A 15,959-nucleotide genomic window follows, 5' to 3' on the forward strand; every position below is an offset into this window, starting at 1 on the left:
CAGTCTGTCCGTCCGTCAGTCAACTTCGTCAGTCAGTCAGTTAGCCAGTTAGTCAGTCAGACAGCCAGTCAGTCAGTCGGTCAGTCAGTCAGTCAGGGGTAAACTTCGTCAGTCAGTTAGACAGGGGTAAACTTCGTCAGTCAGCCAGCCAGTCAGTCAGTCAGTCGGCCAGTCAGCCAGTTTGTCAGTCAGACAGCCTAATTCCCAGACGGTCTGAATGAGAGCAAGCGACCTCGGACTGTTTAAGAATCAAGTTGCCAGTCAGAACAATATCTACTGGTTGACTACATAAACTTAACTGCTTCATACCTTCTCTTCAGTTTGAAATGAAATGCTTCCTTTATATTGGCACGATTATATAGCTCTTTCTTTCTTTTTGATCTGTCTACGGCATGAACTGAAAATGACCTAGGATAGAATCCTATCGTCACCTTTTATCAAAGAAGTAAGAGAGTGAATCCAGAAAAACAAAGCAGAAAATTTCATATTCCAGTGTAATTTTGAAAATCGGGTCATATTTACCGCAAAGGATAGTAACTTGTTCCCGACGTTCAGTTAGTTACAAACTAAGCAGAGGAGGCCGAGAGGGTTAGAGGCCAACCCCTAGGTTTTTTTCTACGCACTGTTTAATCCCGATCTCGCAGCTCCACAAGTAAATGAACGCCTGGGGCAAACTAAAAAGGCACAAAAAGAGAAACACTTCGCGTTGTTTCTCGTTTTGATTCTAACAACAAAAGGCAACTGAATTGCAGTTGTCTGGGTGACATAGCCTGCAGAACAGGGCGCGATACACATTCGACATACCCTCCCTCCCTCCCTCCCTCCCTCCCCCCGCCCTACATCTCATCCCTGGAAAGGAGGACGTTCTTTTTTCCCTTCTCCATTTCGAAAAAAGAAAAGGCGCCTGATCGCAGGTTAGTGGTTGCGTTACACGCTCTGCCCTCCTAACCCGCCTGTTCTGGGCAAGAAAAAGAAAATACAGGAAATTTTTTAAAAACTCACCCCTCCCCCGTCAACCTTAGTCAACACTCTCTTGATTTCTCCTGCGACGTGGTCAGCGGTTGACAACATCAGCTCTTTACCCAAAGACGCGAAATTTCCTTTCGGATAAGTTGTTTGTTGATGGAAGCTGTTCCCAGTAAAAGGTAGCTCTCGCTGTTGCCTGAGCAAGGCAAATGTCCAAGTTTCAAGAGCTTAAAAGGGAGCTTAGTATCCTTGAGAAAACCTTTGGCTCGCGGCATGAACATTTCCGCGTTGAAGCCAACGGTTTGGATGAAGTGACATACCGATTCCTCACTCCAAATGGCGAACATGTAGTCCACTGCAATATCTACGTAAGTCAAGTTTGATTTCGTGTTACTGTTGACAAACCCATTTACGATATTAATTACGGAAAGGATGATAATTTTTTTTCAATTTTAATGTCTCTTGCGTCAAACAGGAATCTTATCCTAACCCGCCTCCGATGTGGTTCGCCGAGAGCGAAGATGCGAAAATCACTCAAATAGTCGAGTTCTTGAGTAGTATTGAGCCTTCTGCGCCCAATTTGGTAAGATGGTTTTGCTTTCCTTTTTCTTCTACATGACTTTCCTTTGTAATACACGAATAGTCGGCATTGTATAGCTGACATTCGCTCCTCTTATCTGGCAGCTTCTTCGCTCGACAAAGCACTTGGTCAAGGAGTTATACACATGGCAAAATCTCCCTATACCATCACACGTAGACAACCTAGATCTTGTGCAGCTTATACACGTAAGTTAACTTATAATTTTGCTGTTTATTTGTTTTGAACATTTTGTCAAATGCAGAGGGGTGATTTTATGTCGTACATGCACAGTACAGCTGACTCCCAATGTTTCTCTTCACTTTCTTCGCCACTTTCGATTCGTTCAGTTCTCATCGGAATATCGTATTATTTTCCCTACACCGAAATGTAATGGGCTTTTAACCGGAAGTGAGACACTTAATTCGGATATAGTTAGCTTAGAAAATTCATGAAAATTCAAGCATTTGTATTGTCGACGCGAGCAAGAAGCTTACGTCTTTTGCAAGTGCGGTGAATGAACTGGGAAAGCCCTGAATGGAAATTTGAGAGCAGTGACTGCGTGATTGGGCGTTTTATAACTAATGCATGCATAAAATTTTTAAGTTGTTTGCATGGATAGATTTTATTGCCTGAAATGACACAGCATTATAGATGTGCCTAGTTAGTAATGCCCCACTTGTTGTGTGCACTACTGGCTCACACGTACAAAAACTACTGAAATATGACAAAAACTGAAAGATTTGTATAATATCGTATAAAAAATTATACTGCTTGCTTTTTTTCTGAAGTTTGTGTACATGTACATAGTGCTACAACCAAGATAATTTTTTTTTTTTTTTTTTCAAATGATTTATGTATGGATTAAATAGGAACATCAACATCCCTCCCCCAGGCAGAACACAAGCATTTGAATAGTAGTTGTTCCCTGGGGGTTGGGAATTTGAAATTGGTGGTTGATAATGGGGTGAGAATTTGACCCAATATGAGAGGGGTAGTGGGGATTTGAAGAAGTTGCCTCGAAATCAGGGTAAAACGGGAAAACTTGAAGGGACCACGCAGTTCCGTGTAACATTGTGGCTGAAAAAAAAAAGCCTTGGAAAGCTTTCTGCATGTGAAAGGTTGTTAACTTTTATATTTTAATGTTATATAATCAATACTTGGAACACAATGGAAGTTCAAAGCAGGTGTTTGGTGCTGAATGTAGGGGCATTTGATCGCCTAGTATGACCTGTATATAGGACATTTGTACACCATTTGGCCTGGAGAATGGGAATTTAACTGGCTGAATATTCTAAATGTCTAATGCCCAAGGAGTTGCCTGGGGGGATGTTCAAGTTTCAAATTGACTGATACATTAGAGTACTGACTGGTTCAGTTTTCTGGTTTTCAAGAACTACATATTAGGGCTGGCCAGTAGCCAGCCAATCTTTGGCCATCTATACTACTTTCATCTCACTTTATCGTTAATTTTGACAAGAACATTTAAATAATGAAAAGATCCTACAGAAATATTTCAGTAAGACATCCTTTTCAAACATCTGAATCAAAGTGATGATGCATTTCAAAACTTTTAAATGTGTTTACCTTTCCTTCCTGCAATAGAAGCAGGATTGAAGAGGGTTATGAAATGCCTGAGACATTCACAGAACAGGATCTCAGGCTTTCACATGTGACAAAATGGCATCCATGCCAGCATTTCCAAGCATCTAAATTTCAAAATGTTCTTAGGGGTATATGCCCCAAGACCTGTTTAGCAGGTTCACACCTTCAGTGCTCAAAGAGTAGCATACTGCTTACTTTCAAATTGGAGATGTGTTATTGACAGCCTTGAAATACACACAAGAGAAGGATGCATTGACCTCAGTTTACATTCATTGAGTGCACCCTGGAAGTAGAGAACAAAGACAGGGGCTGGCATCCAGGCAAACTGACTGGCTGTGAGGACAATTTTGCCTGCCTGGTTTGACCATGTTGAAGAAAGTTCTTCTTATAAAGAGTTTGAAAACCAGGTGTTGTCTTCCTGCATCACAAAAACCCTCAGGCAACAATGTTGCAGGGGTTTGAACTGCTTTCAAAATCCTGCAACTTGGTACAAGGGAATATAGTCATTTATTTCAGCAGACAAGCAAGGCAAGGATTATTTTTTAGATAATGTAATTGGTGTGAAACATTTTACAGAATGATGGTGAATTTAAATTCAAACCGAGGGAACATAAATCTCTCCCTCCCCTCCTCCCAGGAGGCCCTCATTGGGTGCATTCATGGTGAGAATGTTTACTGTGGGCTCCTGTTTACTTTTCAAAGTCTAGCATTAACATCTTCCACGAAAGGTAGCCAGGCTTGGCAGAGGTTGTTTTCTACATGGACATGTATGTCCTTACAAGAAATCATTTCAGGTTATTTTGCAAGGTTGCCATCTGACATGTGATTGCTTTGGTTTTACTTTTACAACAATTTAATAATGGAGAGCTGCTTGCCAGTAATACGCATAAGTGTTGCCTTGTGTAGACATACAATGTATAAGCTTCTTGTACATTGTAGTAGTCCTCTCCAGACAGTTAGTTAATCATCATTTTTTCCTGTAGGAAGATGTTGAGATGAAAGACTCCACTACATCACAAGAAGATGAGGAAAGTGAGGATGAAGGCTTAGAAGAGGTATGTTACCAGACAAAATACAGTAATTGAAAGGCCGAGTGCAAGAACGTCCCCTAGATTTTTTGGCCATTTTGAAAGTGCTCAAAAATAGCTGAATTTTAGCATGTTGGCTTCGTTTTACCTGAGAAACATTGCTCTGAAATTTTTTTGGCTGGGGCGCTCTTCGTTCTCAAGAAATAACATATGCAAAAAACTCAGTTTTCCAAGCGGCATCTTTTGGAGATCTTTTGTTGAACAAAAGACAAAAAAAACCTTATTATTTTGTTGAACAGCAAACAGGCAGACTGTTCATAGTGTATTCCACTGAATCTTAGCTGTCTTAAAGTCAAAGGAAAATAGTGTATAGAGCGGAAATCTGGGAACGGATTGTTTACATCGGTTATTGTGACGTGAACACAACACGTGAATCGATCGAGCAGCAAACGAAATACCATCGAACAAAAAAGAGATGTCCCGCATTAGAGCTCTGTCAACTAATATCTTAAGCATTGTGTTAAAGTACCTTGTATGCCTGCCTGGTGGTTGAGAGGCATCATAAAGCCTCAATAAACCCGTAAGTCATCAGCACGTTTTAAAGAATCAAAATGTGTTCTGAAACTTCGAAGGCAGCTGATATACCGTAATCGTGTTATCGGCGTTCGAAGTCAGATCGAGCCAGGCAGCAAAGTCCAAGAGCAGTTCTTGCCCAAGAAAAATACCCTCTCGTGAGTTGTGGCCCATTTGCCAAACGTTGCTAGTGTCAAAGTTTGGAAAGCGAGAACTGGTTTTAGAGTGATAAAATTTGTCTTGTATCGACCGCCATGTTTTCCCGCGCACAAGGTGTAAAGACCCTTCCCGGCATGCATTGCGATCACGTTCTGCTCGCGTTTCTCGAACTGGCAACTAGATTGTTTCGGCTTTTTTCATTTAAAGATAATAATGGCCAACAAGTAGCGATCGATTGTAACATAGATCTGTGATCCAGGTTGCGTTGATTTTAATTCATATCATCATGATTTGTAGTGTTTTGAACTTCTGGGATCAGCGGACATGCAGATGTATGGAGACCCGTATGTTGCGCAGAAGGGTTAATTTGTTAATCTGTTAGGCGGTGCGTGACATAAAGCTACGATCGCGTTTGTCGAAAAATATGTATTTATGTCGTGATTTGTAGCCATTTAAGACGTTGCTGTCTTTGGAAAAGTGCTTATTTGATTTTTATTTGTTCAGTGCAGATAATCATTGTCCCGGATAACCAAAGTAAGTTCCAGATGTTAACACTATTTTCCGGCCGCCATATTTTATCTATTTAAACTTGAAATCAACATTTTTGAGCTTATACGTTGCGTGAAATCAACATTTTGCTGTTTTCTAAGTGAAATCAACATCCTTGCCGTCACGCATTAACGTGAAATCAGCATTTTTACCTATTTAGACCTGAGATCAACATTTTTGAGCTTATACGCTAGGTGAAATTAACATTTTGCTGTTTTCTAAGTGAAATCAACATCCTTGCCGTCACGCGTTAACGTGAAATCAGCATTTTTACCTATTTAGACTTTAAATCAACATTTTTGAGTTTAAACGTTGCGTGAAATTAACATTTTGCTGTTTTGTAAATGACATCAACATCCTTGCCGTCACGCGTTAACGTGAAATCAGCATTTTTAGCTATTTAGACCTGAAATCAACATGTTTGAGCTTATATGCTGCGTTAAATCAACATTTTGCTGTTTTCTAAGTGAAATCAACATCCTTGCCGTCACGCGTTAACGTGAAATCAGCATTTTTAGCTATTTAGACCTGAGATCAACATTTTTGAGCTTATACGCTGCGTGAAATTAACATTTTGCTGTTTTCTAAGTGAAATCAACATCCTTGCCGTCACGCGTTAACGTGAAATCAGCATTTTTAGCTATTTAGACCTGAGATCAACATTTTTGAGCTTATACGCTGCGTGAAATTAACATTTTGCTGTTTTCTAAGTGAAATCAACAACCTTCCCGTCACGGGTTAACATGAAATCAACATTTAAACCTTTTTCGACTTAAACTCGACATTTTTGAGCTTTTACGTTGCATGAAATTGACATTTTGCTGCTTTCTAAGAGAAATCAACATCCTTGCCGTCGCCCGTTAACATGAGTCGACATTTTAAGCACTTTTGACCTGAAATCAACAAATTTGAGCTTATATAAGTTGCGTGAAATTGACATTTTGCTGGTTTCTAAGTGAAATCAAAGTCCTTGCGGTCGCGGCGGGCTGATCCTTTGTTATAATAAACCAAGGCGAGACTTCGACTTATAACGAAGGCTTGGCTTGGCTATTATAACAAAGGATTGGCTCTGTTTATCATAACAAAGGCCTGGCTTCGTTTATTTGAAGGACTCGGCGGGAAAAGGGCGTCAGGTATTTTAATCAAAAGTAAACTTTGTTGAAAACACTCCAAATTTCACATGCAGTTTCATTCAGGTATGTTAAGCAATGTCCCATAGTTTTCGTGTTAAAGTTCACTTCGTTCTCGAGATATTGCGTATGCAATAAACCACTCGGTTTTTCCAACCTGTGTGCCTTTTTTGCATACATTATTTCTCGAGAATGAAAAGCAACCCAGCAAAAAAAACTTCAGAGCAATGTTTCTCAGGTGAAACGAAGCCCACATGCCAAAATTCAGCTAGTTTTGAGCACTTTCAAAAATGGCCGAAAAATCTAGGGGACGTTCTTGCATACAGCCTTTCAATTATGCCATCTATTAACAGGCATTTTTGTCTTAATGTTGTAAGACATTATTGCAAGACATACACCTACATGTAGGTTCAGCCCCTTGGGCAGCAGCTTTATTGTTTGAGCAGTTTGCCTTTTTGCCGTTTTTTTCCTTTTTTTTTTTTTTTTTTTGAAATGAGACACGTACATGTAGCCCAGTAACATAGCCAGCTAAAATGATGGAGTAGACTGTGACTTTCACTGCAGCTGGCTACTTCTTTGCAACCCTGGTTAAGTAACAAACAGGCCTGGTTTCTACGTGATAGCATTCTGCAGTATACCACAGAGAATAGAGCATGACTGTCAAACACAGAAAGGTTTACCGGTACTAGTTTTTTTTGACTTGTTATTGTGCAATACTGTTTGTGATGATACATTGCAATCATCTGCCACTGTATTAGAAAGAAGGCTTAAGGACGAAAGAAAAAGCAATCATGGTGTCTTTCAAATCTTCTAATTTGGCATTCTTTGAATATTGAATGCCTCAAGAAGTGTACGTCTTTTTTTTTTTACGTTCTGCACGAAGAAGAAATTAATATCACAAGATGATGTAAGTAGGTGACAATGGCACCCATTTTACTTGATCGTCTTTTCAAGAGGTACACTGTACATGTATTGCTGTGGTAAGTAGAAGGTGGTAGCTAAAAGTCTGTGGGCTATCAAGTCATAAACAATATGGTGTATTTTTCACCTGAAATATAACAATGATTTCTTTTTATTTTGTAAATCAGGGTCAAAATGACAGTGAGGATTCTGATAACTATGAAATGGAAGAAGATACAGGGTAAGTGTACAGTACAAACTGAAGATTGTTTAATAGCTGTACTGTGTAAAGTTCCTCTGCTTAATAGACTTTTGTCTAGACTTGACAGCATGGTGAAAAAGTTCCAGAATTAAATTGATTGTAAGTTTTTACATCCTGTGATACATAATCAGGGTCAATATACATTGTAACTGCATTATTTTTCTTGTTAATTTGGTGAGTAGACAGGATTCTAACAGGGATCTGCAGGAGATTGGTGCAGCAAACTATGCAGTGTTAGAGAGGATACGAGTAAACAGAAGGGAAGACCACCTTAAGGTATGTGAATCAATAGCTCTTGACGTCATGATGCATACTGCTGTTTTAGAAATTGTTTTCAGAAATTAATGCAAACTAAAGATAATTTCCAACAACGGTGAAAGTGATGAAATGATATGAGTCCGATTGCGACAAATGTACCAATCATGAAATTTGAAAGAGCTTAAACCATGATGATTGTATTGTTAAATGTTGCAGTGTAAATGTATGTTTGTATTAAATACAGACTGTAAGTAGTAAGATGAAGTGACCAAAAATATAATTGTAAAGCTTCCATGTGTCAAGCTACACAATCTTTTCATGTCAGAACAAAGCATCCATTTGTATTTGGTCAACGATGTATTTTTCTATTAATAATTTTGAAATATAGTTGATACTGTTGCATTCTGAACGTGTCACAAACACAATCATCAAAACTTTGTGTAATTGTTGCTTCAAGCATTGGCAGTAATTTCAGAAAAAGAGAAATCTTTCATTGTTTCTAGAGAGTTTTTTATCATTCATCATGTCTGTACTCCCAGTACAGCCTTGATGTGGTCACCTATAACTTGTGTTTCCAGAGCTTTTCTTGTTTTTTTTCCCACTTGTAAACTGCTCTACCCTGACTAAAGGAACTTGTAAAATGTAATGCAATGTATTCTTAATTGATTTATTGCAGGGAACAGTGTGTGGATCAATCCAAGCAACCGATAGGTTAATGAAGGAACTGAGGGATGTGTATAGGTCTGACAGTTTCAAGAGAGGTAAGTGCATGATGTCCAGAACATGTAGTCAGTTAGTTCAAGGAAAGTGAAAAAAAAAAAAGTTGTCAAATCCAAGTGTCTAGATGATGTGATGAGACTGTACCATTGGTACCTTGGGTATTCAGTGGTGCCAAAGAATGTCAATTAAATGCAAGGGACTAAACCAAAGATCTACATTCACAAGTAACTTCTTTTCTATTGAAACATAAACATACATGTACAGATTACAGGGCTCGAAATTGTGACTCACTGGTCGCCAATGCGACCAAAAATTGAGCACTGGCAACTAAATTTTCAGAACTGGTCGCCAGCTGGCAACTTGTGATTTGTATGATAAGTAAAGATGACCACAACACAACTTTTGTTTTTAAATCTTTAGATAGGGAAATTATTCGGATCTGGTAGCTAGTAGACAATTCACCTTTCCGTCCCCACTAAAATAATGTCTGAATATTACAAGGAAATCGTAAAAATTACTTCGACACATTGACACTGCGTTTACCAAGTGCCATATTGTTTCAGCGGCCTCTTCCAAAACTGAGATCACAGGCACACTGCAACACCGTGCGCTTTTCAGTTGACGCGAGAACAATGGCAGCAGATATGATCAGTTGTGTAGGAGCCTAGACCAAGCACAGTGTTGTTTATCAGCGGCGAAAGGCGACGAAAATAAAGAACTGCGTTTTGAAGAAATACAAAAGGACCCGTGTTTGTGTCATTACGAAAACCATGGACGTAAAAGTTTTTGTGCTTCGCTCCATTTAAAATAACTTAGAAGAAAACCATCACCTGTGAACCAGAAACATCAGGGAACTTAAGCACGCACATTTTTGAGACATGGACGGTAACCGGAAGTGAGCTTTTTTCACTTTAAACTTGTCCTCACACAACCATATTCACATTGCTAAGTATCTTTTCTTCATTAGAGATGAGTAGTATAAAAATCTGGGGGACAATACGGTCCAAGCATGTGAAATCTTCTCTTCCAGTTGCCATCCGCGTCTCAAAAACGTGCGTGCTTAAGCTCCCTATAATCTGAGAACAACAGTATCTTTATAACAGTTTATAAGTCCTACTCGTGCTGTTTTCAAAAGTTTTAGCTCTTCATTTGTGACTTTCTTGCATGCAAAGTGACGTACAAAATCATGTTAGTGTTCTCATGTGAATTATATATAAAATAAGTTGGCAACCAAAATTTACGATCTGGCGACCAAATTTTTCCCATTAGTCGCCAGCTGGCTCCCGAACAAAAAAGTTAATTTCGAGTCCTGGATTAGCATTTTACCAAGTGAATGTTTCTGTCCTTTAATTTATTCATGTACATTTGCCACTTTTGGCTATAATTTTTCAGCAGGTCTAATTGAAAAGAAATTTCCTTACTGTGTGCAATTCCTTTCTTACACCATATGACTACATTAATCTCCGCCTTGGATATTGTTCCTACCTACACTGTAGACTGTAGTGTTTTACATTCGTTGACCAAAAAAAATATTTTATGGTCAAATCACTGACAGTTATCTGCCTTGGTTAAAGTACCTTGTTATGCTCTCTTTCAGGGACATACTCTGTAGGCCTCAACAATGATAATTTATATGACTGGACAATAAAAATTATCAGGTGTGTCAAGGGCTCTTATATTTCTGTATACATGTTAGAGGTGAACCACATACTGTAAACTTCTAAAAGCAACAACTCCCTTTCTGCATAAAGTGGAGACCCTCCTGAAGTGATAAAATTTAATGTGGTTAGTAAATCCTTGCATAGCAATGCTAGTAAAGTAACAATACTCTAAAATTAGCAAACTCAAATTTGGTAATTTAAATTTTGAAACATAAATGTGGTGAATGAAAGATACAAAGCTCACTGGTATATTGATTATTCTGTCCTGTTGTTGATTCATTTCAACACATATCCTTGTGGTCTCTAGGTTACTATAACTTTTTGTATTACCAAAACTAGTTTAAAATTGTTACATGTATGCTTGCTAAGGTAAATTTTATTTGCTGGAGATGTACATGTTGTAATTATAGTCAACTATTGTAGTAAAATGGATGAAACTACTGTAAATATGTCACAATCATCCGAAACATTGGTGCTTAGAAAGAAGTGTTAGGAAAAAGCTACTAAATTCCAAAGTAAACAGGCCTGCTTGTCACTTTTATTTGGAACTTTAAACAATAGCATTTAAGGTAAAGTCTGCATACGAGCCAAGTAGCCCACCAGGCTAGTGCTTAGGAGTATTTCTACTCCCCCCTGGATGGGATGCTAGTCCATTACAGGGTTACCAGTACCCCCTTGCATTAAGTTTGTCAATACCCATAGATATACCTGTGTGGAAAAGTAAAGTGTCTTGCCCAAGAACACAGCCAATGTCCCAGGCTAAGGCTCAAATCTGGGCCGCTCCATGTGGAGAAGAGCGCACTAACCTTGAGGCCACCGTAAATACTTGTAAATATTGTAGCTCATTAACACAGAACACACCTCTCTATAGTAATGAATAACATGTCATAATGCTAACTGACAAGGTGACTGACTTTGCTTTGGTTTTTGTCATTATAGAGTTGACCCAGATAGTACATTACACAAAGATCTTATGCAGCTAAGAGGCCAGGAGGGCATAGATCATGTGTCATTAAACATGACATTCACAGTGAGTGCTAAAATAATGTACAAGTGATTGTTGAAAGTTGTCTATGAGAATGTACATGTTGGTCATTAGGTGTGATTTGAAAGATGTTTGTCTTGTTCACTATGAGTTCTGATTGCAGTTGAGATGTCAGTGAACACAAATTTTAAGGAATTACCTTATAGCGAATTCAATTGCTGGGAGGTTGACCCGTTAATGTTGTAGGCCACAGTTTCATATGTTGCCTAAACTTTATTTCTGCTACCCAGCAAATTTTCAAGATAATAAAATATTGTTTGATATTCCAGTCCATTGTTTACATCTTGTCCATTTTATGGCTATCTTTTATTCAGCATGGCGTTCTAGTGTTTTGCTGGTGTTTGAAACCATTTTATGGTGATCAAATTTAAAATGTTCTTTGTATAGCATTATAATATAGCTAGGACCCTGCACACACTCTGATTGGTCAAAAACCTATGTTTTATCAGAGTATAAAACATAGAAAAAGCGTGTTGTACTGTTTTTTGCGTGTAAAATCTATATCATAAAGCAAATGAAGAAGCCCCAGCCGTGTATTACACTTTGATAAAACATTCCGGACACTCAAGAAATGTAAAAAAAACTCGCCTACAGCTTGTGTTTTCTACATATCCCTCATGTTCTCAAATGCCCGTCGTGTTTTATCGCACTGTAATACATGGCTTAGGCTTCTTTATTTGTTAAATAAATGTCAATCTATTTCAGGACAAGTTTCCATTTGATCCTCCATTTGTCAGAGTTGTATATCCAGTTTTAACGGCAGGGTAAGTTAATTGTTTAGATTGCATGCTGCAATGTTGTCATTATTAAAATATAGTTTGAAGCGCACGAGGCTGTAAATTGTGGATTAATTGACATAATAATTCCTTTTCATGTAACATTCGATTTCCAATTCCTTGTACAGTTGCAATATTTGCAAATTTAATTGGGTATCATCAGAAAGGGTATCCCGAGGTGCAAAAAAGGGGGTTAGGTCTGGGGGGAGCAGCATCTTTTTTGTTTAAAACAGTGAGGTGGAGTGAAGACAATCCCTGTTTTGTTCACCAATATAGTGGGATGGTCCCTTTCCGTAAATCTTTCAGAAATTAAAAAATCATAACTGAAGCAAGTCTCCTAGCAATGCTTATTGAGGAATTTGACAGAACAGCAAAGTTCTTTTTGATACTGTGTGCCCAATGTGTACACTGGTACTTTCATATGTACATGATAGCCAATTTTACATGTTATTTTCCCCATATTCGCAAACAGATTAGTTTTTTTTTCCCTTTCTTTAGTTATGTACTTAGTGGAGGAGCTCTTTGTATGGAACTACTTACTCCACAGGTATGCAAAATAGTTTTTATGGATTAGTGTAATGATTATTTTAAAGAGAAGGACTGCAGGGTTGTACCTCAAAAAAATTGTAAGAAATTAGCAAACAGTAAGTTTTTCAACTAACCAGACAACCCTGCTTTATTCTGATTGGCTGAAATAGATACGGATAAATAAGCTAGTCTGGGTGAGAATCTATTTCCTCTTGGGACAAATAACAAACAAAGCCTATTACCCTTGTTTACACAAGTGGAGTGTGTGAGTTTGAATTCATGGTGTGTGTGTGTGTGTGTGTGTGTGTGTGTGTGTTTTTTTTGTTGTTGTTGTTTTTTTTTTAGAAAAACTACTTCCCTGAGCATATTTTCATATTTTTTTGCCTTGTAAACTGTCCTTTAAAAAAGTAATCTTCATGCAAATGCTTATGCAAACTGGCATGCTCCTGAATTCTCCTAATCATTTTCAATACATAATCAAGCAGAAAGGTTATGAGAGTTAAAAGCCTGATCAAGGAAGACATTCTCCTAAGGAGAATTACAAGAAATGTTTCAAAACAGCAAGAGGATTTTGAATGCTTAGCTAACGACTTACAAGGTTTGTGTTTGCCACAGGGTTGGAGTAGTGCTTACACAATTGAGGCTGTAATCATGCAGATAGCTGCTACACTGGTGAAAGGAAAAGCAAGGATAAACTTCCAAGAGAACAAAAAGGTGTGTACTTCCATTTCAATTTATTGTGTTTTAATTATTATGTGGGTACAAACGCGTTGATAAATCTCACACAGTATATAACAAACATTGTTGAGAGAAACTCCAGAAACTCTACAGACATTTTCAGTGCAACATTTAGATATGAGTTGCATTTATAATGCCAATACTTGCTTTGTTTAGTTGTTTGTTTTTTTGTTTGTTTGTTTTAATAGCCAGGAGTCTACAGTCTTGTACGAGCTCAACAGTCTTTTAGGTCTTTGGTACAGATCCATGAAAAAAATGGTATGGAAATTGTTTCATTTTTTTTTCCTTTTATTTTGTTTATTTTGCAACTTAACACAGATAATGTTCTACTTATCCATTGAAATGTCTCTCCTGTTTACAGGATGGTATACTCCACCCAAACATGAAGGCTGACTTGTACTTTAAAATATTAGCGATGGCTTCTTAAGACTGCACAGACTGTCCTTACACAGAATATTTTTATGATAGTTCACAAGGTGTTGTATTTAGGGTTTAGCTATAAAATAGAGATAATGCCCCTCCCTTGTTTTCCCCCAGTACTTTCGCATGCAGTTTAAACGTATGTGCGCTTCTTTTAATTACTGATGTATCAGTCAATTCTCTAAACTGATGTAGTATGTTTTTTTGACACGAGTCAGGAGAACAAAGTGAATGATCAAGGTGAATGTTATGTTAACGGCTATGTACAAGAATCGGTCAAATTTAATTCTGGGCATACTGATTGAAGCGTTCGTAATGGGACAGACATAAGTTTGTCGTGTACATTGCAGAGGTGTCCGTAAATAGTTTTTTATCAGGGCTTAGCAAACTGTCTGTAACGCAATGACTGGATTGACAGTAGAAAGAACAGATGTCAGGTAGAGTATTATTAGAGATGAACTTTCCATTTCAATGAGTACTTCTACTTCTTAGCCAGAGTGGTCAGCTTTCCATTGTGTTTATTAGCTACTAACATGTAGATAAAGCGAAAGGTAAATGGGTTTTGCTTGTGCCTTGAAGCTCAGGGATGACATTGGTGCCTCCTACGCAAGCGTTCTTTGGGCTCGTCACGCAATCTTCCCCGTGGGGAGGAAGATTGCGTGACGAGTCCAAAGAACGCTTGCGTAGGAGGCTATTGGTGCCTAGGCTCTCGCTACGGGGACTCGAGTTGTTTTTAGCAAGTGGTGAGGTTCATTTGCTGAATGACACGAGTATTTATCAAGCAAATATCAGATTGAAAACTGTGTTTTTGGGTGCGGACGGAGTGGTGCTCTCTGTACGTTGCTAAAGAGGTTAACAAAACATGTGTCGCTTTTACTGCCACCCCTTTCTCCCTGCAAGAATGCACTGAGCTGCCAAAATAAGTAACTATCTTTTGGTCATATTAAACATGCTGTGGGTGGGGAAACACCGTAAGCATTGAAAAAATAATATTCAGCACCCCTGCCCTAAGAAGTTCTTTGTTTCCTACTTGTTGTGCAAGCAGTTGTTTTGGCTTCTCTTTGTTAGTCTTACCTTCAACCAGGTAACAGAGGTACATTTTCATTTTAGAAAGAAACAGAGACCGGGGAAAGGTGGTTAGGGATATACTTGGAACAGTGGGCTTCAGTCGCCCAGCTGGTAACAATAACTCAAAGCTCGTGTCTATTGTAATATAAATTCACAACCACTCATTCTGTATTAACTTAGAAATTAAGGTATCTGGATCAATTCTTGTTAGTTATTCTTTGTTATAGACACTCGCTCTCTTGAACGGCGCCTCGGATTGACAAGAGTTTCCCCAGCACATATTTTTTGCTTCATGAATATTCTTTCTTGTATCTCCATTGAGTTTTCGCTCGATGAGCTTGAGATAGCAGACGTCCCCTGTATTTGTAGACCTCTCGTTGTTGTTAATAATCATTTAATGGCCTTCGTCGATCATCAGTCGGTGTTAACGCAGTGTCAAACATTTAATTGCAAGATGGGTTTCCTTGCTATCTGTTGTCAAGTTCTCAGAAGTATTCATTGATAAAGCGAGCTTTATAATCCATTTTTTAGCTGTTAGTTGTAGTAGTCTATGGTCTTGTCGTATAAACTCGTTATTGTACATAGTGGCGTGTTGCTATTGAAGAATTAAAGGGTTATTTTGTCATCTTATTCGGACAGGCCTTATTCCTAACGTGGCATAAAAAGGTTGAAAATTATGCCAGGAACAAAACTACAAATAATCTTGCATCCTCTGCCCTATATTTCTACTTTAAAACTCGTGAACTAACCGTTTTGTACTCACTGAAAAGCAAGACTTCAAACAAAGGAACGAGACAATGATTTTCATGGGAATGAGGCAATGCATAACCGAACTGCTATCTGAAAACTGGAAAATTTGAAGCAAATGATCAAGATAATTTGTTCACAGTAAAAGACAGTGTTCTTAAGGCTCCAGCGCGGACTTGAGACCCGTCCCCGATCCCTGCGTCCCGGTCCCCGGTGACATTTTTACAGATTGTCCAACTTAATACTCGC

The 15,959-nt window shown here is 38.4% G+C and overlaps 1 protein-coding gene across 1 annotated transcript; it reads left to right on the forward strand.

Annotated features, from left to right (window-relative positions):
• Positions 1-1,058: 1,058 nt before the first annotated feature.
• Positions 1,059-15,593, forward strand: LOC110042132 (ubiquitin-conjugating enzyme E2 Q2-like). Its single transcript, XM_020747480.2, has 14 exons — positions 1,059-1,334; positions 1,442-1,549; positions 1,651-1,752; positions 4,132-4,203; positions 7,676-7,728; positions 7,932-8,025; positions 8,684-8,768; positions 10,325-10,385; positions 11,328-11,418; positions 12,139-12,197; positions 12,708-12,756; positions 13,353-13,451; positions 13,664-13,733; positions 13,837-15,593. Exons 1-14 carry the CDS (start codon positions 1,176-1,178, stop codon positions 13,866-13,868), a joined length of 1,134 nt encoding a protein of 377 aa, XP_020603139.1. The 5' UTR covers positions 1,059-1,175; the 3' UTR covers positions 13,869-15,593.
• The last annotated feature ends 366 nt before the right edge of the window (positions 15,594-15,959 follow it).

This window comes from Orbicella faveolata, unplaced genomic scaffold, assembly GCF_042242905.1.
Source record: "Orbicella faveolata isolate gen_17 unplaced genomic scaffold, um_ofav_v1 contig_26, whole genome shotgun sequence".
NCBI lineage: Eukaryota > Metazoa > Cnidaria > Anthozoa > Scleractinia > Merulinidae > Orbicella > Orbicella faveolata.

Excerpts from the sequence above, each read along its gene's own strand:
- LOC110042132 (XM_020747480.2), top strand. The coding sequence starts at position 1,176 with ATGTCCAAGTTTCAAGAGCTTAAAAGGGAGCTTAGTATCCTTGAGAAA. Across the intron at positions 11,419-12,138 it reads CATTAAACATGACATTCACA|GACAAGTTTCCATTTGATCC; the intron begins GTGAGTGCTAAA and ends AATCTATTTCAG. Across the intron at positions 12,198-12,707 it reads TATCCAGTTTTAACGGCAGG|TTATGTACTTAGTGGAGGAG; the intron begins GTAAGTTAATTG and ends CCCTTTCTTTAG.